This window comes from Cervus canadensis, chromosome 16 (genome assembly GCF_019320065.1).
Source record: "Cervus canadensis isolate Bull #8, Minnesota chromosome 16, ASM1932006v1, whole genome shotgun sequence".
In the NCBI taxonomy this organism is placed as follows: Eukaryota; Metazoa; Chordata; class Mammalia; order Artiodactyla; family Cervidae; genus Cervus; species Cervus canadensis.
This window is the reverse complement of record NC_057401.1, coordinates 27,068,342-27,092,861: the sequence shown is the minus strand read 5'-3', so window position 1 is coordinate 27,092,861 and position 24,520 is coordinate 27,068,342. Positions and strand designations below refer to the sequence as shown.

Here is a 24,520-nt window from a genome sequence, read left to right as displayed (position 1 = left end):
AACATTCAACCTAGCAGTTCAGTTTAGTCTCTTGGTCGTGTCCGACCCTTTGCGACCCCGTGGAGCAAACAGGCTCCCTGTCCATCACCAACTCCTGGAGCTTGCTCAAACTCATGTCTGTTGAGTCGGTGATGCCTTCCAACCATCTCATCCTCCTTTGTCCCCTTCTCCTCCTGCCTTCAACCTGTAATGTAATATTTAAGCATAGAAAATTGCTGACTCAGCCACTTCCCTAAAGTCAAACAAAAGAGCATCGTCACTTTTGATCTTGCTAAAAGTATAACTTTAAGGATTATCAAAACAAGCTTTGAAAATGGGAACATGCATATTATTGAGAAACTCAGTGTTTATTGGGCAAGCATCTTCACCCTTTAACCTTTGTAAAGGGGGCTTCCCAAGTGGCACTAGTGGTAAAGAACCCACCTGCCAACGCAGAAGACTTAAAAGATTGGGTTCCATCCCTGGGTTGAGAAGATCCTCTGGAGAAGAAAATGGCAACCCACTCCAGTATTCTGGAGAATCCCATGGACAGAGGAGTCTGGTGGGCTACAGTATATGGTGTCATAAAGAGTCAGACATTACTGAATTGACTTCGCACAAACTCACACAAACAAAGTGTGGTATAAATTGCCTTGTATCAACAAAGTATTCCCTTGGTGGGAAAGATGAGTCTTCTGTTCTGGAGTGAGAGCTTTCTGTTTGTGTCTTCATATTGAGTGGCATGGAAGAAGGGAGGTCGTATACACTCACAGGGTTTTCACTGAAGGCCTTGGATAAAGCATGCTTATTCCTTTCATGGAACATTTTCTATACCACTGCCTCTTTTTTCTAGGCAACCTGACAATCCCTCTTCCATACTTCCAAGATAGGAGTAAGTTAAATAAAGACTTTTCATGTGTAGCATTCTCATGGCAAGTAAAATAGTTAAACTACTGATCAGTTTGAAAAGCTAACATGTCCACTCTTTTGTGAACGTAACTGTTGCTTCCACTTCTCAGAGCATCTCAGAGATCTTCTCCTATATCGTGTCACTGAATTTCAGCTCATGCTATCAGGTCTGGTAATAATTTTAAGTATCACACCCTCATTGAGTAGATTCGAAAACGAAAAGAGAATACACATGACCTGGGCATTCAGAACCTGTTCTACTTCTATACATCATGAAAAGCCTGTGAAAAGAATCTGATGAAAGGGACTGATACATGTACAGTGGTATATACCCACAAGGAGAGCTACTGGTTACCACATTTGCTGATCTGATTTTTATCGGATATTTGAGTACTGCCTACTACATGGCAGGTATTCTGTCTAGAAATGGCATGGTCTATTTTCAAGTAATTTTGGAAAAAGATATGATCTGTTCATTTATTCAGAATTTATTTAATTGTTGAGTTACTGTGGCAGAGCCGTGGGGGTTTGAAGATGACAATGTTTGGTCTGTACTTTTAGTCTAAGGACAGTTAAGGTCAAGGTGAAGTGGGACACGGGGAAAAAACATCCAAGTTTGCCCGAGTTTTTGAAGTTTCATAGGCAGTTGCTTTTGAGATTTGAATATTGAGGGGAGAGAGGGTGTGTTCTCAGAAAATAAGTGTATGTATAGAAGTAATAATCATTGTAGTAATATTATTGATGAAGCAACTAATGTTTTTAGAATACTTTGGTATCATTTCTTTTCTTCTCAGTGCTTTATATGTGTTAACTTGTTTACTCCTCACAGCAGCTGTAAGAGATAGGTACTACAGATGAGGTAACTGAGGCAGAGGATGGTTAGTTATCTAGCTGTCTGTCACACAGTTAATAATGATAGAGCCCAACAGTCTGGAACCAGTTTCATTTGTGTGAAAAAGATGACCTGTTTGGGAAATGGTACAACCTGACATGGCTGGACGTTAAGGTCTGTGGGTATTTGTGAGGGTTTTGGCTTGTTAGGAACTTATGGGTCAGATCATGACGAGCCTTAGAAGACATGCTAAGGAGTTAGAATTTTACTCTATAGGACCTGTATGTATGTGTTTTTGAAAACAAGATCCAGAGCTTAGCTTCATCGGAATCACTCTGGGTGCTTTGTATAGATACACACTCCCAGGTTCCACTTCAGATCTACTGAATCAGAATGTTCCTGCTCCAGAAAGTGGCCAAGGAGCTTGTGCCCTGATATGGTCAAGTGGTCAACTGGTCCCTAGCTCCCCAGCTGCTGCTCTTATTTGCACTGAATTTCTTGCTATTTAGTCTGCTGAGTTGAAAATTCGTGTGATGAAGCCTATGAGTTCTGTTGTGTATGTGTTGGGTTTAATATGCTAACAGAATATCCTATTGGAAATGTGAGAGAAAAAAAAAAAAGAAGCTGCCTGCTTGATTTAGAGATTGGGAATATTTGAATCTTCTGCTTCTGGCTGGTAGGAGATTCTCATGGATGTAGTTGAGATTACTCATTTGAAAAAATAGAGCAGAAAGTATTGAAATACAAAAACAATATGAAATGTGAAATATCAAAAGAGATTAGGGAGACCTCAAAAGCAAGCAGGGACCCAGGGAGAAGTGGAATTCAAAACCCAAGGAAGGAGGGTTTCATGGTATCTTTGTTTTTATTAACTGCATCTGAGAATTCATGTAAGAAAATAACTAGAAATAAAAAAGGCTGACAGTGGCCTGGAGAAGTAGAATTTTGGTGGAGTAGTAGGGGTGGAAGCCAGAGTTTAAGGTGCCTATAAAGTTGATAGCTAGTGAAGACTGGTTATATTTTCTTTATGAAAACTTAACTTTGAGAAGAAAAGTAGAGTGATGAAAAAAGGCTACAAGGTAAAAGGAGAGCTTAAACATTAGTAGGTTTTTCCTTTTTACACAGTATATATTTATTGTAAGGATCAAAACAATATAAATAGTAGTTTCCTTTCATCCAGTTAGCAAGAGATTCAAGGTTGGGGAGATTCAAGAGATTCAAACTATTCAAGTTTGTCATTACTTTTCAAGCCATGTTTCTATCTAGATTTCTATCTATCTATCTATCTATCTAGATTCTATCTAGGTAGACATGCATTAAACATTTTTAATGAAAATATGTTTACAGCAGTCTGAATTTGTATGTACCTTAATGTATCAGAAACACTTATCTCATTCATTACATGTTATTTTACACCGTTATTCTTTCATAGTTGCCAGACATCACATTGTGTGTATGTAATAGTTGGTTTAATCCTATTAATCCTATTATTGGCACTTATGATATGGGGGGCACTTTTTCTTTTTAAGTGGTACCACCATTAATATCTTTGTGGGCAGATCTCTTCTCACTTGCATAATTACAAATTTTGATTAATTTAAAATGATGTCATTTTTAGGTTAAATTAATCGAAAAAGGTACCAAATGGACTGTGAGCATATGGGATCTATAAATCATGTAGATGTGTTAGTCTTAGATAAAAGGATGGAGATTTCCTTCTTTCTGGATGCCAGAAGAGAAGTATGAGCCTGTAGGTGGTTGGTGGAGAAACAGCTGAGGGAATGCCTTGAGGGAGTAACCATATGATCATCTATTGTGTCTTAATGTGCACTGTGGAAGGGCAGGTATTAATAGTTATAAGGTGTTGGAAAGATGTGGGGGTTGGAAAAGACTACGGAGAAGAAGCAGCCAAGGAGCCTCTGAGAGGTGGGCTCTGGGGGTCACTGCGCTAAGCTGTGCATAGCTGGGGTCACACCGCATGGCATGCCACCAGATTTAGGTCCTCTGTCCTTTCCAGTGGCACTCAGAGCCCAGGGCTAGGAGTTGAGAGTGGCCGGCGTGAACTAACCTGGTGGCGGGGGGCAGGCAGGTAACCTGCAGGGGAAAGCTGGGAGCCTGCGGTAGAGGCGGTGAAGGTGGACGTGCAGAGAGCGGTTCAGTTGCTCAGTCATGTCTGACTCTGCGACCCCATGGACTGCAGCACGCCAGGCCTCCCTGTCCATCACCAAATCCTGAAATTTACCCAAACTCATGTCCATTGAGTTGGTGATGCCATCCAACCATCCCATCCTCTGTTGTCCCCTTCTCCTCCCACCTTCAATCTTTCCCAGCATCAGGGTCTTTTCAAATAAGTCATTTCTTCGCATCAGGTGGCCAAAGTATTGGAGTTTCAGCTTCAACATCAGTCCTTCCAATGAACACTCAGGACTGATCTCCTTTAGGATGGAGTGGTTGGATCTCCTTGCAGTCCAAGGGACTCTCAAGAGTCTTCTCCAGCACCACAGTTCAAAAGCATCAATTCTTCAGTGCTCAGCTTTCTTTATAGTCCAACTCTCACATCCATACATGACTATTGGAATAACCATAGCCTTGACTAGATGGAATTTTGTTAGCAAAGTGATGTCTCTGCTTTTTAATATGCTGTCTAGGTTGGTCATAACTTTTCTTCCAAGGAGTCAGCGTCTTTTAATTTCATGGCTGCAGTCACCATCTGCAGTGATTTTGGAGCCCCCCAAAATAAAGTCAGCCACTGTTTCCACTGTTTCCGTATCTATTTCCCATGAAGTGATGGGACCGGATGCCATGATCACAATGTTGAGCTTTAAGCCAACATTTTCACATTGCTTTTTCACTTTCATGAAGAGAACTTTCATTTAGTTCTTCTTTGCTTTCTGCCATAAGGGTGGTGTCATCTGCATATCTGAGGTTATTGATATTTCTCCTGGCAATCTTGATTCCAGCTTGTGCTTCATCCAGCCCAGCATTTCTCATGAGGTACTCTGCATATAAGTTAAATAAGCAGGGTACAATATACAGCGTTGACGTACTCCTTTTCCTATTTGGAACCAGTCTGTTGTTCCATGTCCAGTTCTAACAGTTGCTTCCTGACCTGCATACAGATTTCTCAGGAGGCAGGTCAGGTGGTCTGGTACTCCCCTCTCTTTCAGAATTTTCCACAGTTTATTGTGATCCACACAGTCAAAAACTTTGGCATAGTCAATAAAGCAGAAATGGATGTTTTTCTGGAACTGTCTTGCTTTTTCGATGATCCAGCATGTGTTGGCAGTTTGATAAGTTAGGTGCCTACAATCATGTAAAGAAGGAAATGAAGCCCAAAGGGGCAATAACATGAGTGAAAGCTGGGCATTTGAGGATGTCAAACAGTAGGAATAAAGGAGTGAAGCCTGTAAACTGATACAATTGTGGCTAGAAAGTTGGACACAGAAGTTGAGATATTAGAAGGAGAACCATTATACTCCAACTTGAGATCCAAGATGTAACCATGAATTTGGTGAGCCAAAGTTAAGGGAAGATTACCTTTGTTAATATGGATGTAAGTGATGTGTGGATTTTTAGTAAAGAGGAAGAGTGCCCTTGAAATCTCTAATCTTGGATAATTGACAAAATGTTTGGTAGCTAATGATAGTAAAGAATGAGGATGCTATAAGCTAGTTGACCTGGATGTTTAGAAAATGTTTTGGTGAAAGTTGAAAGTGATAATGAAAGTGATGATGAATGTTTTGAGAAGTAAATGGTATCAAAATAGCAAATGTGAACTTCTAGCATGCCCCAAATTACCTTCTAGCTTGATTGGTGTGGAGATGGGTGGCCTGATAGTGTCTTTTTCACCCTCTAGCACTGAAAGAAAGAAAGACAGAATTCTAAGTGCTGGAGTGAATTTCCTTCCAGCAGCTTCCAGTGGGTCTGGGAGTAGGTGGGGTTACATGTATCCTCAGGAATAAGCTCTTGTCTTTTAAGTGAACACAGAGAATAGAAACCTGTACTCATAAGCATCATGCGTAGGGTGGAGGATTGCTTCCTGTTACCTGTAATTTTGTGATAGTTTTTTTCATTTTGCCTTTTCTAGTGTACATTCTGAAAGTGATCTGCTGGGAAATAAAAGATATGTAAAGATTTGGTTTATTGGAGAAATAACTTTAGGTTTTGGAGAATAAGGCAAAAAGATAACACATTGGTTTCTTGCTTGCTCTGTCAAAACCCCTGGGTGTAACTGAAGAAGCAAGAGTTCAGGATTCAGGAGTTTTGAGTTAGAGATGGCAGAAAGTCATAGCATTTGGGGCCCACTTGGAGAATCAGTTCAGTTCAGTTCAGTCTCTCAGTCGTGTCTGACTCTTTGCTTCCCCATGGACTGCAGCATGCCAGGCTTCCCTGTCTATCACCAACTCCTGGAGCTTACTCAAACTCATGTCCATCGAGTTGGTGATGCCATCCAACCATCTCATCCTCTGTTGTCCCCTTCTCCTCCTGCCTTCAACCTTTCCCAACATCAGGGTCTTTCCCAGTGAGTCAGTTCTTCGAATCAGGTGGCCAAAGTATTGGAACTTCAGCTTCAGCATCAGTCCTTTCAGTGAATATTCAGGACTGATTTCCTTTAGGACTGGCTGGTTTGATCTCCTTGCAGTCCAAGGGACTCTCAAGAGTCTTCTCCAGCATCACAGTTCAAAAGTATCAATTCTTTAGCGCTCAGTTTTCTTTATTGTCCAGCTCTCACAGCCATACATGAATACTGGAAACATCATAGCTTTGTAGAATACAGATACTTAATTCATTTCCTCTGAAAGTTCTTCTCAGTCTAAAATTCTTTCATCTTCAAGTCTGAGTTACCCTCTCTGTAATGTTGAAACTGCTATCTTCCTTTGTGGTTTATTCCCCTAAGTCCTGTCTGACTCTGCAGACCCTGTGGGCTATAGCCCACAGGCTCTTCTTGTCCATGGAATTTCCCAGGTAGGAATACTGGAGTGGCTTGCCATTTCCTTCTCCAGGAGATCTTCCCGACCCCGTGATAGAAACCACGTCTCCTGCATTTGGCTGGTGGATTCTTTACCACTGAGCCACTGGGAAAGCCCTTTAGCTCCTCCCTGTTCTTAAAGAATTTTCTTAGATCTGTGAGTATCCAAGAGGGCTCTTCCAGGAACTGCTCCAGAGGCTCTTGGCGATTGGAAGGTATCTTTGGGATAGATGCTTTCAGAGCAGGAAGAGGCAGAAGCAACCATTTTATCAAAAAAATTATTGAGATAATACAAATTACTTATAGATTCTAGTTTTAAATTTGTGATATTAAGAATCTAGTACAGTGCATTCAGTATATGCCAAATACATATTGATGGACTTGAATTTTTCTGTCAAAGCACCTCTGTATATTTGTAATTTAGCAAATTCCGAATATCTGAAGGCATTTTTTAAAATAAGATTTCAGAGCTTGCTCCAGGTTTTTCTTCCTTCTTATGCTCACCGTCTTTCACTTTCACTTCTCACTTTTTTTTTTTTTTTGCCTGCTTTAGCATTTATTATGTACTGCATGTACTACACTTACTCTCATTTCTATTTAAGCTTGGTTCTTTGTTCTTTTTTTAGCCCTACCTATTAGGTCCTTTAGCTTTAATCATCCATGTCTGTTTCTATTAGATTGTTTCCCTAAGGACTCTGTAAGTGAAACTGATTCAGATTTTACAGCCCTAGTGATTTTCCTTCTGGTGTACAACCCTGAAGATGCTATACTTCACAGGAGCTGATGAATCATTTTGTAGGACTTTTGTTTTCTATTTTGTATTTGAAAAATTAGGCATGACCAGGAACATGGGAATGTCTCCTAATATCATGAGGATAATACAACCATAAAATAAAATCATCCATGTTAGCTTTGGTTTCTGAAAAAAACACATTATATTGTGATTTTGAACAAACTGAGTTCCCCAGAGAACATTCATTCATGTAAAATTTCACTTCTGTAAATTTTCGCTGCTTGTACTGGAAGCTAAAATTACTCTGCACCTGCTGCTAGTGTCTGGCATTGTCCTGGGGGCTTTACACCTGTTAAGCCATTAAATCATCACAGCGGGCTGGGAAGGTAGATCTGGATTCCCCCATTTTACTGAAAAGAGATGGGAGCTGAGTGTATAGAAATGACTTTTCTTGTGCCACCCAGCTCAAAGTTGGAATTTGATTCAGTTTGCTTGGCCTAACCACAGCAGTCTCCCTAATTGAAGATAGACGTGGGACTGTACTAAGGCTTCCTTTTGGTTTGAAACATTGATTCGGATGAAAAATGAATCCAAGTGCCGTAGGTTGAGATGGTAAGCTGCTGGGAATCAATTCAGCTCAGTACTGAGCATACTCTGGCAAGTTCCCAGGCTTCTGTCACATAGTACTGCCAGATAAAGGTTTGCCCTGATCATCCATAATTTCCTTTCTACATAGTATTATTCCATTGTAAGGGAATGAATTGTGGGAAGATGAATTCACATGGGGTCATAGTATATATTTCCTCCAGCTTGTTTGAGGCATGGTTATTTTATCTTCTAATTTTTGGCATTTGATTCAGGGCCCAAAGCTGGGCTCTTGGCCGGGGTCCAGCATCTGCCATTTGTTCCTGCCTCTCCTTCCCATTACATACCTCCCCACTGATGTTTGCTCACATTTTATTACTTAATTCGATCCTTCTCCTCTTCAGTCTATCCTAAATGTTTCCAATCATAGTAATTTTTTCAAAATACTAATTTTACCTAAAATACTGCTACGCTTCATACTCTGATTTCACTTGCATAATAATAATCTTGAATTGACAAAATTACAGAGAAGGAGAACTGATTAGTGGCTGCCTGGGTTTAGGATGTAGGGATAAAGGCAGATAGGTATGACTCTAAAGAGGGAGATGTTGAGTGATCAAATCGTTCTGTGTCTTGATTTGCGATAGTGGGTACATGAGGCAAATGTGAACAAGTGACATACACACTGATGTCGATTTCCTCCTTTTGATGTTGTGCTGTGGGTACATAAGATGCAATCAGTGGAGAAACATGGGACTTCTCTGCACCATCTGTCTAACTTCACATGACTCTATAATTATTAAAAAAAAAAAGCCTGCTGTGCTTTAAAATATTCAGATTTCTTGGTCTGTCACATTCATTATATTTCATATTCTTTGTTTCCTTCTGAATTAATAATTTAGTCATGTTTCAGTTTTTTTCTACCTAAATCTTATTTGGGATTAACACAGTGTTTGACTTTTAGCAGTTACCAAGAAATGCTTCTTGAATTAGTTGAACAATTAAATATGCTTTATGAAAGAACCAGAATATCAGTGCTTGTTCTCATATTAACCATCTTTCTTTCCTACTGTCCTCTTTATTTAGTCTTTCTTGTCCCTGATTAATTACTTTCCAAGGATTAGACAAACATGCCAGGGATTTGACTGGTGGAGTCCGGGAGACTTGGGCTTGACTGGGAGAGCTGCATTGCCTGTGGCTAAGGTAACAGAGTCCAGTCAAATTCTAAAAGGCAGTGGCTTTTTGAGGACTCAAGATTTAGTGTTTTAAGGACAAGATGAGCCAGGAAGACCAGGATATCCAGTAGAGAGGGAGGTGGGAGGGGGGATCGGGATGGGGAATACATGTAGATCCATGGCTGATTCATGTCAATGTATGACAAGAACCACTGCAATATTGTGGAGTGATTAGCCTCCAACTAGTGAAAATAAATGAAAAAAATTAAAAAATAAAAATAAATAAACTAGTGAACCCTGAACATCTATGCATTCACATTTATTAGGACTAGTCTTATAGCCCAGTATATGACTTATCTTGGTGGGCATTTTACCCATGTGTATCTAAAGAGAAAAAGATAGTCTTCTGAATATCTTTTGTGGTTGTAATTTTCTATGAAAATGTATTTCAAATCATCTGTGTCTTTAATGATCTTTTTTTGGAGGGAAGTGGTTCTATTTCTCATACTATGTTTAATTGTCTGTTTTTCTCTTTAATACTGTCAGGTTTTGTCTCAAGTGTTTTGAAGCTCTGTTATTAGGTGCATACACATTTGTGATTATTGTGCCTTCATCCTGATGGATAATGAATGATATTATTATGAATGATATCTTCATATCTGTCTTGAGGTCTTTGTTATTAAACCCTTCAGTCTTCTTATGCTTCCCGTTTGCACGGTATATCTTTTCCATTAAAAAATTTTCAATCTACCTGTGTTTTTATTTAATGTGGATCTCTTAAAGACAGCATGGATTTGGATCTGGCTTTTTAAGATCTATCTACCCATCTTTGCCTTTTATTCAACGTGTTTATTCCATCAGCATTTAAGGCAATTCTTGCTATGGTAGGATTCAGACACTATTTAGTATTTGTTCTCTATTTGTTCCTCATGTTTTGTTCTTCTGTTCTTGCTTTCTTTGGGATTAAAGGTTTCAGAATGATTTTAGAATTCCATGTAATTTATTATTGTCTTTAATCTTGTTTTGGACTTGCTCTAGGAATTATGATGTATATTCTTACAATTTCTTAGAGGTATTATTTAGGGTTAATATTATACCATTTCCCATAAGATTAAGGACCTTGAAGCTATATATGATCATTTAACCCTTCCCTCACATTTTTCTGTAACTGTCATGGGTACTACATTTACATGTTGTAAATCACACAGTGCAGAATTTTTATGTTAAACACCCATGTGTATTTTTAAAATATTATGAGAAAAACAGTCTTTTATATTTTGTCAAACAAAGCATGACAGTTTCTGGTGCTCTTCATTCCTTCTGGGTATTCGAAATTCTAATAATCAGTCAGCCTGGAGAACTTTGTTTGGGATTTCTTATACTTTAAGTCTGCTGAGACATACTTCCACAATTTTCCTTTATCTGAAAAATTCTTTATTGGCCTTCACTTTTGACAGATTTATGGCCTGGATAAAGAATTCTTGGTCCATAGTTGTTACTTCCCCGTTCCCTCCTCCTGCCGCCGCCCCCACTCTGCTTTTCTACTGTCCTGCGTCCTCTGTAGTTTCTTACAAAAACTTAACATTGATTCTTATTTCCCTGTATGTAATGTGTCTTTTGTTTCTCTTCTGTGAAATTTTTCTCTTTATATTTGTTCCTCAGCAGTTTGACTATGTGTACCTGGGAGTAGATGTCTTTGCCCTTATCCTCTTTGGAGTTTTCTGAGCTTCTTCAATTTACACATCTATGTCTTTCACCCAGATTTGGAGATTTTCAGCTTTATTTTCCTGCATTATTCTCTCTTTTCATCTTCTAAAGCTCCAATTATATTTAAACTATTTGCTATTTTGCTAGTGTCCCACAAGACCTTGATTGTCTCTTTGTATTTGTTTTTCTCTTCTTGAGATTAGATTTTCCTTCATATCCTTAACCATACTTATTTACTGTTTTAACATCGTTGAGGGCACATCTCAATACGAGTCAAATTTTTTCTTAAAGTAAGTTCAGGTTTTTTTATTTGTTAATATGTCAAGTAATTTGGACTGTATTAACTTTGTGAATGATACTTTACATAGGCTCTATATTCTGTAAGTTTCTTCAAAGACAATTGATAATTTTTCGTCTGAACAGGTAGTTATTTTGGCTGAACTTGAACTCAGTTTTGACTTTTCTGTGACAAGTGGCAGCCCCACTGATCCATCCACAAAGCTGATACTGAATATGTGCTGTATATCATGCATATGTGTCTAGCATAGGTAACTGTGCTGAAAATACAAATATCAATGGACCTTAATTTCAAGTGACTTGCAATCTTGTTGATAAAGGAGAATAAACAAAATATGACAGATCCCCATGTGTCATGAGATAAGTAAGAGAAACTGTGGGGTTCCTGAGAATGGAGTTGTTAAAAGTGATTTTTGAGACAACCTAATCCTTCTGAGTACAGGAGGTAGTTTATTTACTATATATAGTGATGATGAGAGACTGGCTTATGAATACCTATTAGTTACACTGTCACCATTTTGTTAATTCTTTGAAGGAAAGGACCTGTTTCAAAAAGCACAGCATATTATGAAAAGGCAATATTAAAAGTAAATGTTTAAATTTATAAATGTTCAGATTCTTAAGTGCCATCCTACATGGGAGAATACCTCATTTTTGGTAAGAAAAGATGATTTGAAAAAACCTATGTAAACAATGCACATGGTTATAAAGAACTGAATGTTAGACACTGCTGAGATAAAAAGACCTAGCTATACTAAAAAAAGTATCACAAAAGATTTATATTACTATGTCATGTATTTAAAACATCTGTAAGATTCCTGTGTCAAATATCAGAGATGTTTTCTAATCCATTTTGATTTCTGTTTACACTTGTATCAGTGTAAATTAGTGAGTGACCTGGGGCTGGTTTTCTACTGTGTGAAAGCATGTCTGCCTCGGTCGTAACTGGAGCCTGTCTTTTCTCTCCCCTCCGCCAACTTGTTTTAACAGCGTATCCTATTCAGTCCACGTATCTGAAGACTACCCAGGTATGTTTTTCTTCTTTTTATTACAAATATTTATGCCATGATTCCTTTGAGTATTTCTTCTTCTGGAGATGTGAAATGTATATAAATATATCCAGGGATGAATCACTGGCAGGGGAAGACCTAAGGATATAATTCTGTTGATTGCCTGCTAGGTACATGTCTTACTTACCCTGAGATGCAGTCCAGAATCAAAACAGTGTTCCTGTGAAAACTATTCTTTCTTTGAGTCCATATGATAGTGCAGCCTATATACTTAATATTACCTCATTATGGTTAAAATAAAGGTTCTCTAAACTGGTTTAGCTGTTGGTTCGGGGAAATCATTTGCTTTTTCGTAACCTAAAAATAATAGGTAGGAGCAACAGCTAAGATAATAGCTAAAAGCAATAGTAATAGTTGAAAATAACAGACCGTTCTCAATTTCTCTAAGTATATGTGTATGTGATAACACGCTCAGTTGTGTCCTAGTCTTTGCAACCCCAAGGACTGTGGCCCTCCAGGCTCCTCCATCCTTGGAATTCTTCAGGCAAGAATACTGGAGTGGGTAGCCATTCTCTTTTCTAGGGGCTCTTCCTGACCCAGGAATCGATCCTGTGTCTCCCACGTTGCAGGCAGAGTCTTTACTATCTGAGCCACTAGGGAAGCCCTTCTCTAAGTGTATATATAATTAAACAATTCTTACAACCACCCTATGAGATTGTTACCATAATGTCCCCATTTTACAGATAAATGATGATAGTGCTATTAAGAGGAAGAGCTGTAATTTGAACCCAGTAGTCCAGAGCCTGTGGACCGCACCGCTAGACTGTACCAGGCTTCTTACATCTGCACAGCTGCCCTCCCTGTGTGTCCTGAAATAGATTACTATGTCCACAAACACTTGTGCATAAAAAACAGAATGTAAAATCATCTGTAGATTCACTTTTTTATACATCAAATCAGTGTCTTTCTTCAAGGCCATGTTCAGTCTTACTTTCTAGACTCACTGTAATCTCACCAGAGCCCAGGATGTGTTTGCCAACATTTCACATAATAATTTGAAGATATGAGCAAAATTTGTTTATCTTTAGTTCTTTTCTCACAAATGATATGTATATTTTATCTTGAGTTAGAGCATGAGCACTGTAGACTTAGTGAAGATGGAATATGCCTTAATTAGAGCTTCCCGGGTAGCTCTGCTGGTAGAGACTCCTCCTGCAATGCACGAGACCCTGGTTTGATTCCTGGGTCAGGAAGATCCCCTGAAGAAGGGATAGGCTACCCACTCCAGTATTCTTGGGCTTCCTTGGTGGCTCAGATGGTAAAGAATCCTTCGGTCCCAGGGTTAGGAAGGTCTCCTGGAGGGGGCATGGCAACCCACTCCAGCATTCTTGCCTGGAGAATTCCAGGGACAGAGGAGCCTGGCGGACCACCGTCCACGGGGTCGCAAAGAATCGGACACGACTGAGCAACTAACCGCACAGTTCACCCCAAAAAGTATAATGCAGAAATCTATTGTTTATCATGCACTGTGGAAAAGATCAGCAAATTTTATCTGCTTATATTTCATATATATACTTTTTACTCCAGGATTCATTCTTAATAAAATCTGATGGTTATCAAACTGACCTTTGTGTGTTATAAGTTGAAGTCATAATTCTAATTCCTATTTAAATCTAGCTATTTTATTCATTTACTATGTATTATTGAGATCATAATTTCTGTATAAAATGAGTAGATTGCTGTAATTTTGATTATATGTACTTTGAATATTTTAAACAATAGTTAGTTAATAATGTGGTGTCAGAATATTGTAAAACTTAATTCTTTAGCATTTAACCTAAGTATTTCCTGTGGCAATTTGCATTCTGCATTTAACCTTTTTGTAAAATCAAATTTAACATTTAAAAATAATTTTCATAAATCACAAACTCCCTTACAGTTACTTTGCTATGATCTCCATATATTTTAAGTGTAACATTCTAGAAAACTATTGTACAATTTTATAAGGAGAGTTATTCATTATTAAATATATACCTATTTTTAATAGTAGTATCAAAAGTATTCTAGAAAGATATTATTGGAAGAACCAAGACATGAAATATATAAAGAAACAAAGTTTTTGGATGATTTTGCAGTCAGCCCTCTCCCTTATGATATAGTATGCTTTTGATGCTGAATGTTTGCTTAACTGTGTTAGGAAAATAAAAGCCCTACTTTTTTATTGTTCAGTTCAGTTCAGCTGCTCAGTCGTGTCCGACTCTCTACGACCCCATGGACTGTAGCACGCCAGGCCTCCCTGTCCATCACCAACTCCCAGAGCATGCTCAAACTCATGTCCATCGAGTTAGTGATGCCATCCAACCATCTCATCCTCCATTGTCCCCTTCTCCTCCTGCCTTCAACTTTTTATAGTAAATATAATTATTGTGTGTCTCATCTGAGGTAGCTTCTAGAGATGTCAGCCATGAGTGATGCAGGACTTTTAAGTCAAGGTGATAGAAATAATGCCACAAATCAAAGCCCAATTGAAGACAGTAAGTGAGTTATTCCATAGGGTAGAAGTGTGATAGACGGTGCCTTTAATTAAGTGAACCAAATATTTTAGCTCCCTCTTGTGGCCACGGGGTATTACTCTGGTTTTTCTCACCATACTAGAGCCCCACTTGGAACTACTGTATACAGAAATTGAAATTGAAAATAAAATATTGGTTATCATTGGTGCTTTTTTAAAATTGAATTTTCTTCATGAAGCAAATTAGTAGTGAATTTCCAATATAATTTAATTTATTAAAAAGGAATATAAAACATGAAGATGGAGAGAGATGATCGGTGAATTTGGGGATAGAACCAAGTATTTTCATATACGTGATTGAATTTATTCTGAATATAGTCTATGTATAGACAGGACAAGTGTTATCATGCCCATTTTATATGTGAAAAAGTGTGTTGAGAGAGGCTAAATATTCCCCAAGGCCGTGTAGTTTTGCTGGTAACCAAGACTCTAATTCAGTTCTGATTCCTGTCACTTCTGAAGATACTTCTGGAGAAGAAGTAGTAGAAGTATGTTTATGGAGCTTTCTTCAAAGTGAATATTACTATGATAATATTTCCCCCATTATGAAATTTAATTCTAGTTATTTGTACTAGGAGTTCAGTTAATCTGCTTGGTTCTTCATATAAATATATATATATATAAAAATTATATACTTGCTTTTCCTTTCCAGTATTCATACCTGTATGTTTTCTCCTCTTGCACTAGCCAGAACTTCCAGAATGATTTTTAATAATAAATATAAAGTTGGCAGCTTCCTTCCTTGTCTCAAAATTAGTGAGCTTGCTTCTAGTCGCTTTCAGAAAAGCAAGTATCATTCCTTTTCTCATTTACCAAGCTTTTTCTTTTCAAAGAATGAATATTTAGAATTTATACAATTCTTGTTTGACACCAAATGAGCTATCATATATGGTTTCTTCTTTGAACAAAAGGTGACAAGTTATATTAGCAGATATTTTAATGTTGCTCTGTAAGAGTTATGTGTATTTTGTCATATATCCTGTTATTAAAGACTTCAAATTTCTGAGGAGATTAAACTGTTCTTTGGCATTTGATAGAACTTGCTAGCAAATCTGTCTGAGCTTGGTGTCTTTTTAGAGATGGTTCTAGGGCAGTTATATTTTTCTGCCATGATTAGTGATCTGTTCTTTTTTTTTCTCTTTCTTTAGCCATTTTTTAACGTGTGTTCTTCCTGAAAGTTCACTATGTTGGAGAAATGTCCAAATTTCTTTTAGCAAAAAGTTTTTTTAATAGTATTCAATCTTAAATCTAAAAATCTGCATCTCTGTGATTATTTCCCCTTCCTTATTTATGTTATTTTATATTTGTTTTTGTCTTTCCCACCTTTGTTTTTCTTCCAAAATGTTTGTCTATTTTAAAAATTATTTCAAACAAATAGCTCTTTTATGTTGCTTCTAATTTCTAAATTCAGTAATCTTGATAGTACTTTTCTTAATTCCTTCTAATAACATTCCTCAGGCTTTCCCCCCCACTTTTTCTGAATTTATGGTTTAATGATTATCTTATAATTTAAGTTTGAAAATACAGTATGGAATTTTTTTTTTATCCTATGAACATGTATCAGCATAATCTTCCCAATTCAAGATTATGCCATCTTATTTATTTCCTTAGGAGCTATTTTATAATTTAACCTATTAAGTTACCTGTGCCTTCTATTGAAATTCATTTCATAGTTTGTTTTTGTGAAAATGAAAATTTAGAGGGTCTTTAAGGTTTAGGTATACAAAATGACATGTATATAAATGAAATATATATATTGGCTTTTCAAAATAGTGAAGAAATAGAGCAGCCTTCTGGTTATCTATACTTCTTCATGGAGTTTATACTGTAGACAATTTTCTGTTTTTTAAAGTTAATTATATTACAAATCAGGCTTCCCAGGTGGCACTAGTGGTAAATAAACCACCTGTCAAGCAGGATACCTGGGTTCGATCCCTGGGCCGGAAAGATCCCTTGGAGAGGGCATGGCAACCCACCCCAGTATTCTTGCCTAGAGAATTCCACGGACAGAGGAGCTTGGCGGGCTATGGTCCACGGGTCGCAAAGAGTCGGACACAACTGAAGCAACTTAGCACACATGCATGTATATTACAAATCACAGGTTGTGACTCTGTTGTGACAGACCAGCAGAATTCTTTCTCAAAGGTTACCACCTTTAATTAGGACGCTTGCCTACTGGAGGGTATGAATTCTCTCATTTCTCCATTTTTGATATTAAAAAAATAGCAAAGCACTGATGTTTGGATTCAGACAGTTTCACCACTTACTACACTATGTGTAAATTTTAATTATTTTAAATAACTTGGGTGAATTAATTTCTCTGAGTCTTGGTTTCCTCATCTTTAAAATAAGGATGATATTGATAATTGACTGGGTTGGATGGTTTATATGAATATCATATATGGGGGAAATACACAGATTATGTTATAAAACCAGTACAGTTATTATCTGTTATTATTTCTATGAAGTTACATAGTAATGAATAATAGAATGATGGCTTAAATTAGAAATAGAATAAAAGCAGTGGCTTAAAACATGTGTTTTCATAGCTCTCTACTCATCTGTCCTCTGTCCACAGAATTTCCAGTAATGCTTGCATAGTCTGGCAGGGAAGGGAAGAGAAATATTCATCTTGGTAACAGCCTTTAACTAGGATCTATATAGGTTCTCTACAAAATGTACACATTACAGAACCTAATTGTCCCCAGAAGCTTTTAGAAAAGAAAGTGGAGTCACTCAGTCATGTCTGACTCTTCGACCCCATGGACTGTAGCCCACGAGGTTCCTCCGTCCATGGGATTTTCCAGGCAAGGATACTGGAGTGGGCTGCCATTGCCTTCTCCAGGGGATCTTCCCAACCCAGGGATCGAACCCAGGTCTCCTGCATTGCAGACAGGCGCTTTACCATCTGAGCCAGAAACTTTTAGAAAGAAAAGAAATTGTCAGCCCTAAACTCAAGTGGGAGACTTGCAGAGAAGGAATTTGAGCTTGAAAGCATTCTGTCTGTCACTGACTCATTCTGTTACCTTAAATGCATTGTTTACCCTTTTTGTGTACTATTTTCCTATGTCTAAACAAAGATGAGTATTATTACAGATGTCAAAATAGTTTGAGGAAGATTTAAAAATAGTTAGTTAAACAACAACAACAAAAGAAAACACAGAATCCATCCAGACAGCTGGGATGCTCCTCAAAGCTCCCCCATCAGCAAACCTCCTCATTTTATAACTAAGCAGAATGTGGCTTAGATTTAAAGGGATCAACAGCTAATTGGTAGCAGAGTCTAGATTTGAAGTGCTTTGTCTGCTCTTACATTTCTCTTCTTGACCTGGATATTCCTCTGTGATCTGGCCTGTTGTATTAATGGTGATTTAATGGATACTGTTAACCATTAAAACTGAAAACATTTTGGTTTGGGTAAATTAAGCCAAAAGCAGAAATGGGAAGTGTTCTAATGCTTAAACACTAATCAAAATACAAACCAGTGGAAAATCTCTTTAAAAATGTTATGTTGAATGCATAATCCTGTCTTTTAGCATTATGCAACATTTATTTACCAAATTACATTCTCTTGACTCACACCTCACTTCCAGTGTCAATACTTTATGTAAACCATTTGATCCTCTAAATTGAATTATTCACTTCCTTATTTTCTTAAACAGAAAATTCTAATTTATTTGCCTCTTGATGCTTTAGCAGAAACCTTCTCATTCCATGACACCAAGATATTCCATGATACTGTGTCCACTTTACAGATTTTTCTGTATCTTCCCTTCTAGTTGGTGGTTAGCTGTTGCTTCTGTTGTTTTAATGCTCTTTTTCTTCACAAGTTTGCTTCAAGGAATCCATTGTGCATGGGGAAAGCCTAACTAAATTGATTCCATATAAATAACTTTGAATCAGTGAGGCTCTGAATGAGGGTTAAGAAATTTAAAAACTGGGTTTAAGAGCAGCTTTTGATCCTCTCTTGAACGTGTGAGGTTACTGACAGAAGAGACTTCAGATAAGCAGTCAGAGTTTCACCTAGTATGACAAGACAGTAATTAAAAGTTATATAAAATTGGTTTCTTAATCTGGGGTCTCACTAGATAAACACAGAAATCTCACACCGTCCTAGATGCTAGTTGAAAAAGAAATAAGGCAAAATTTGTAATTAGAACAAAGTAATGAGGCAAACCTGCTTGGTTTCAAGTCCAACCCAGCCCCATCACCTCTCATCTTCCTAAGTAACTTAAAGCTTTATAACTTTGAGAGTCTTTTGTGGCTACGCTGTGAATACATATCACTTTCACTTACTCACTCCTCAAGGCCTAAAAACAGTACAGATGTATCTTTGGAAATAATGACTTAGCTTGATAGCTCTCACTGCACTGACACAATATTATGAAAACTTGGCTCAAGATCTTTTGTCATGTATTCAATAAGTCATCTGAACACTCATTTCTCCTAGGAGAAATTGATGCAGGCTTCTATTACTTGTTGGATGTATTTTATACTTTCATTTTACATATATGTTTACATTTTCATACATCATTGATGAGCATATTTTAGGACCATTATTTAAGAATTGGTGAAATCTTTGTTAAATAGTTATGTCACAGATGCCCTGTAATCATCAGTGAGTTTTATATAGCAACTGTGTATTTTGTTACAATATGTGTGTACTGTGCTCAGTCGTGTCTGACTCTTGTGACCCCTTTTACTGTAGCCTGCCAGATCCCTCCTGGAATTTTCCAGGCAAGAATACTGGAGTGGTTTGCCACTTTTTCCTCTAGGGGATCTTCCCGACCCAGGGATCAAACCTGCGACTCTTATGTCTCCTACCCAGCAGGCAGATTCTTTACCACTGTGCCACCTGGGAAGCCCCAGATATTATCACATGCTGTGCTATGCTTAGGCGCTCAGTCATGTCCAACTCTTTGTGATCCCATAGACTGTAGCCTGCCAGGCCCCACTCTCCATGGGGATTCTCCAGGCAAGAATACGGGAGTGGGTTGCCATGCCCTCCTCCAGGGAATCTTCCCAACCCTAGGATAGAACCCAGGTCTCCCACATTTCAGGCAGATTCTTTACCATCTGAGCCACCAGGGAATTCCAAGAATACTGGAGTGGGTAACCGTCTCTTCTCCAGGGGATGTTCCCCACCCAGATATTGAACCGGGGTCTCCTGCATTGCAGGCAGATTCTTTATCAGCTGAGCTACCAGGGAAGCCCAGATGTTACCATAGACTTATACCAATATTGCAAAGGATGTTCTTCCATGAGTTGAGGCAACCAGTTACTTCCAAATGATCCATTACTGCCTGAGATATTAGAGATGTGTTTGAATAGTCTCCATCCAAAATCTGTACTTCTCCAGGAGATGCAAGCATCTTTAAAGAAAACATTTGTAATTAAGTTGCACATAAACCTGTAATTTCCTTCATTTTTTTCCAGATTAAATCAGAATAGTAGTGTGAACCTCATGAGTGTTGGGAGTGATGTGGCTACTCGTTAATTGTTTTTAATAAAGGTTTTACATTTTCAGGTTACTATGCGTTTAGTTGTCTGTATTTCTTTGTAGATAATACATATGTGTCAAGTTCAGAAAATGATGAAGATGTATTAGTTACTACAGAGCCAATTCCAGTAATTTTTCATCGACTAGCAACAGGTAATGGGAATACACTATTTTCTTAAGTTCCTGGTTAATATTTTGTTGATTGTAGGTAGCTTTGTTTTTTGGTTTCTTTTAACCCATATAATAGATATTTATCTTTGGAATTTATAAGCCTGGTTCTCCGTGCAAATTTTCTATTTAACATCACTAGTTTGTTTCTCAACAGTTTTTTAAATGCATAAATTATTACTTTAAAAAAGTCCCGTTTAAATACATTATGTTGCTATTTGCTTTTGTGAAAATATTTTCATACATAACAATACTGCTAGACAAACTGAATGTTTAAAAAACATAACACAATGTAGATTCCATGAAATATATAGTGAGAGCTGAAGGAATTTGTATTGTGGCCACTTTAGTTTGACCACATTTTTATGGGCAATGAAAAATCAGAATAGTTTGTATATAATTCTCTAACATAAGATAATTTCAAAATATTTCTTAATTCTCTTACAAAAAAGAATCATCTTTGGATCTTTTTATACTGAAACTTATAAATGTTTGGTAATAGTATACTGAAAGCTAAAATGATCCTTTAATTATAAATTTCAGAATTAAGAAAGACAAATGACATTAACTGTTGCTTATCCATAAAATCCAAATTACAGAAGGAAAATGGCGAGGTATGTAAATTTTTATGTTTTTTTATACATTTTATGTTTTATTATATTTCTTCAAAACAGTATAGATGTATTTGAAATTTACTGTGTATTTGTGGTTAATACCATCATTATTTAGATTAAGATTGCATGTAGTGAATGAAGTTCATGCTGCTAGCTTAGGGATTTATATATGGGAAAGATAGTGTCCTAAAATTAACTACCTTTAAAGTAATAGAACGTCTGATTTAAATCTAAATAAAGTGTGTGCAAAACCTAACTTGTTTTCTGTATTTTCATCTAATAATGTGGTTGACTGAAGAACACTTATGTAACATAGTTAGAATAACTCTAAGTGGTGTACATAATTTTGATGAGACCTTTAAAATTCTATCTGTAAAAGATGGTCTTTCTGGTTAAAGGAGCACAGAGCTTGGGTATAATCTTATTATTTTTGGCCAGTGTTAAAAAAGAACAACAGCACCTTTAGGAAATTTACTTCAATCTGTAAATAAATACTGGGACATTAGACAAACAAAATGATGGTGGGACCAACTATTCTTTGGTTTTAAAACTATACACTGCGACTTCCCTGGCGGTCCATTGATTAAGACTTCACCTCCCAATGTTGGGGACATGCCTTGTGGCCATTAAAAACAACAACAACAACATCATAAAAACAGCAGAAGCAATATTGTAATAAATTTAATAAGGATTTTTTAAATGATCCACATCAAAAAAGAAAAGGAAGCATCAAGTAATCTTCTAATAAAACAAAAGCTATGCACTGAATGCCACCCTGCTTTCCTCTTAGCGTTATACCATTCACTCTGCACTGCAGTAGCCAAACTGAGCACCACTAATTTAGCATTATCATTGCTAAAACCAAAACCTATATTTATAAAACCCAAATTCCCCTTTCTAGTTTTTTGTTTTATTTTCTTTAATAATTTGAAATTTGGTCTAGACATTTAGGGATGATCACAAAACATCAAGTTAATAGATTCCTGTGTCTAAATGCAGCTACCTTTTTCTTAATTATTTTAACAGGGCCCTGGGACAGGAATAGTTACTTTAGAAGAATTTTTGTCATTTGTACTTGAGACACATAACAGATATGGTTCAGTTAATTAGAAACTCATACTTCAAGTATATTTAATTAAACATCCTTTCGAAAATTGAAATTTAAAGCAAATAATTTCTACACATTGAAAGTTATCTTTGTAATGTATTTGTATTTATATGCATAATTTGACTTTCATATTATTAGATTCAAAGTGCCCTTTCTTTCATACCATTATGTGGAGTTGGCAGTGAAAGTGAGAACAGTCTGGGATAAATAATGCTGAGGAATTTTTTAATAAAAAATTGAATCAGTATGAGCTTGTCAGATGTTTTATCAGAACAAAACCAAAGTTGTACTTGATTAACATAGTTTTTTATATACATCAAATATTAAATTATAAAACTCAAGACCAGGTACATAGAGCTTAATGCACCCACCACAAAACTATCTGTTACTATCTTTCATTTTTGGTTTATATTGCACCAAGAATGCTTTTATTTAAAATTCATGTGGTATACACAAGACCTACCTTTTATGTCCATTTGTTAACTTTTTTTCAGAAGGAGGAAAACTAGTTTGACCATTAAAATTATCTTCTTACTCTATTATTTTAAGGAGTCAAGACAGAATAGCACAGTGGAAGAAGATTCTGAAGGAGATAATGATTCGGAAGAATTTTATTATGGAGGACAGGTAAGCACATGAGGTTCTCCAAACATCCACTCTCAAAGGTAGAAATAGCCATACATGTTCTAGTGGAAATCTGTGCTTGTCATCTGAAAGACCTATGTGTTCTGCAGGGCTCTGTAACTAACAAGGAAATTCATATAATTTATCTGTCGCTCATTCTCTATATAGTTTCAGAAATTAAAGCTGCTTTTGCAATTCTTTGACTGTAATCATTTATTTACATTGAAGTTATCTGCCTTCATTACAGATGTTTTGCAGACAGCATCTTATTATACTTTTAACTTTTACATTTATCAAGCATATTGTGCTCAGTCAATATTTTGAAATGGTGACACTAATAAAAGCATGGATTGTTAGTTTTCAATGGAATGTGATTAACCTTTATAAAAATTGATGGGCCTTTATTATCAAGCATCTTCATTATTTGTATTTACTGTCTTCCTTTTCCTTCTATACGAATGTAAAGTGTTGATCAATTGTTACGAAGAAACATTATAAACGATATACATGGAAATGGCACCACTGCATATGCATGCATTATACAAAATAATTCATTATATTTTTCTAGGATAATGTTGAAATTTTAAACTGAGCATTCGATTTTAGGATATGGCTGTATAATGTCTTGTTCTATTTTTGTAAACTTGATCAAATTTGCTTTGTAATTTGGATAGAATAATGGAAAGGTAATTTGTTAAAGAGATGCTTTAAAGCCAAAGTTGTTTTTATTATGTAAAGAACACAAATCGATTTATTCATTTGGAATAAAAAATTAGTAATTTGTCTGTCAAGCATATGCAAAGCAGTAGAGTTATGGGTGGACATGAACAAAACTAGAATTCTCCTCTTCAGGAATGCCTTACTAGAAATGGGATATTTTTCCTAAGATTCTTTAACCAGATAACACTTTAACCATATTTAAAATAATTCTTCTAGTTTTGATTTTTGTTTACACCACTAATTCTTACAGAGGGGAAGTAAAGGCTCTTTTTTCAGTCTAAAAGTTTTTCCAGAGTATCTGCCATTTACTTCACTCATTGTAACAGTGGTATTGTCTTCATATCAAAGTAGTCAGATAATAACTTTTTAAGCATAATGAATTATACCAGATGTATGTGAACCTAAGTACTTTAGTGAATATACTGCTGAATTATCTATATATTTTTTTATGAAGGCAACAGAGAAAATGCCCATGGCAGAACTACAGGGTGACCTGTTCAAGAGATTGTTTGTATTTTACTTTTTTTGTTTCTCTTCACCCTAAGTCACTCCTAAATGATTCTTTTTCATCAGGTGAACTATGACGGGGAGCTGCACAAACACCCCCAGCTTGAAGCAGACTTGTCGGCAGTGAGAGAAATATATGGGCCACATGCAGTTTCTCTCAGGTAAATAAATACCTTTGGTGATTACAACTTAAAATTATTTGGAAAGTCATTGGGATTTTCTGTTGGAATTATTTAAGTGGAAATTTTCTTGGGCTCAATTATATTTGAAAGTATATAAGAGTCTGTTATGTTTCTACTTAAACAAAATGGCATACTTATGGCTATGATTTTTTTTTATTGTACATGTAGTTTAAGATTACATTCATTTCATTAAAGAAATTAGTTATTTTGTAGAGTTAATTTGATAAAATAGCAGTCTTAAGTGGCATCATCATCAATTCCTGTAATAGATTTGGTCAGCTGGGCCCATGCTGTTAGCGTAAATCAAAGGCATATCTGTGTGAACAATA

General features: G+C 36.6%; 1 protein-coding gene across 4 annotated transcripts in view; it reads left to right on the top strand.

The window, feature by feature from the left end:
• Window positions 1-24,520, top strand: part of PARP8 (poly(ADP-ribose) polymerase family member 8) — a 187,786-nt gene that overhangs the window by 84,794 nt on the left and 78,472 nt on the right. For all 4 annotated transcript variants that reach the window (XM_043488453.1, XM_043488451.1, XM_043488454.1 and 1 more), the window contains 5 exons: window positions 12,177-12,214; window positions 20,332-20,421; window positions 20,980-21,050; window positions 22,708-22,785; window positions 24,076-24,170. In XM_043488453.1, the coding sequence (XP_043344388.1) occupies window positions 12,177-12,214; window positions 20,332-20,421; window positions 20,980-21,050; window positions 22,708-22,785; window positions 24,076-24,170 (372 nt within the window). The remainder of the gene's footprint in view (window positions 1-12,176; window positions 12,215-20,331; window positions 20,422-20,979; window positions 21,051-22,707; window positions 22,786-24,075; window positions 24,171-24,520) is intronic.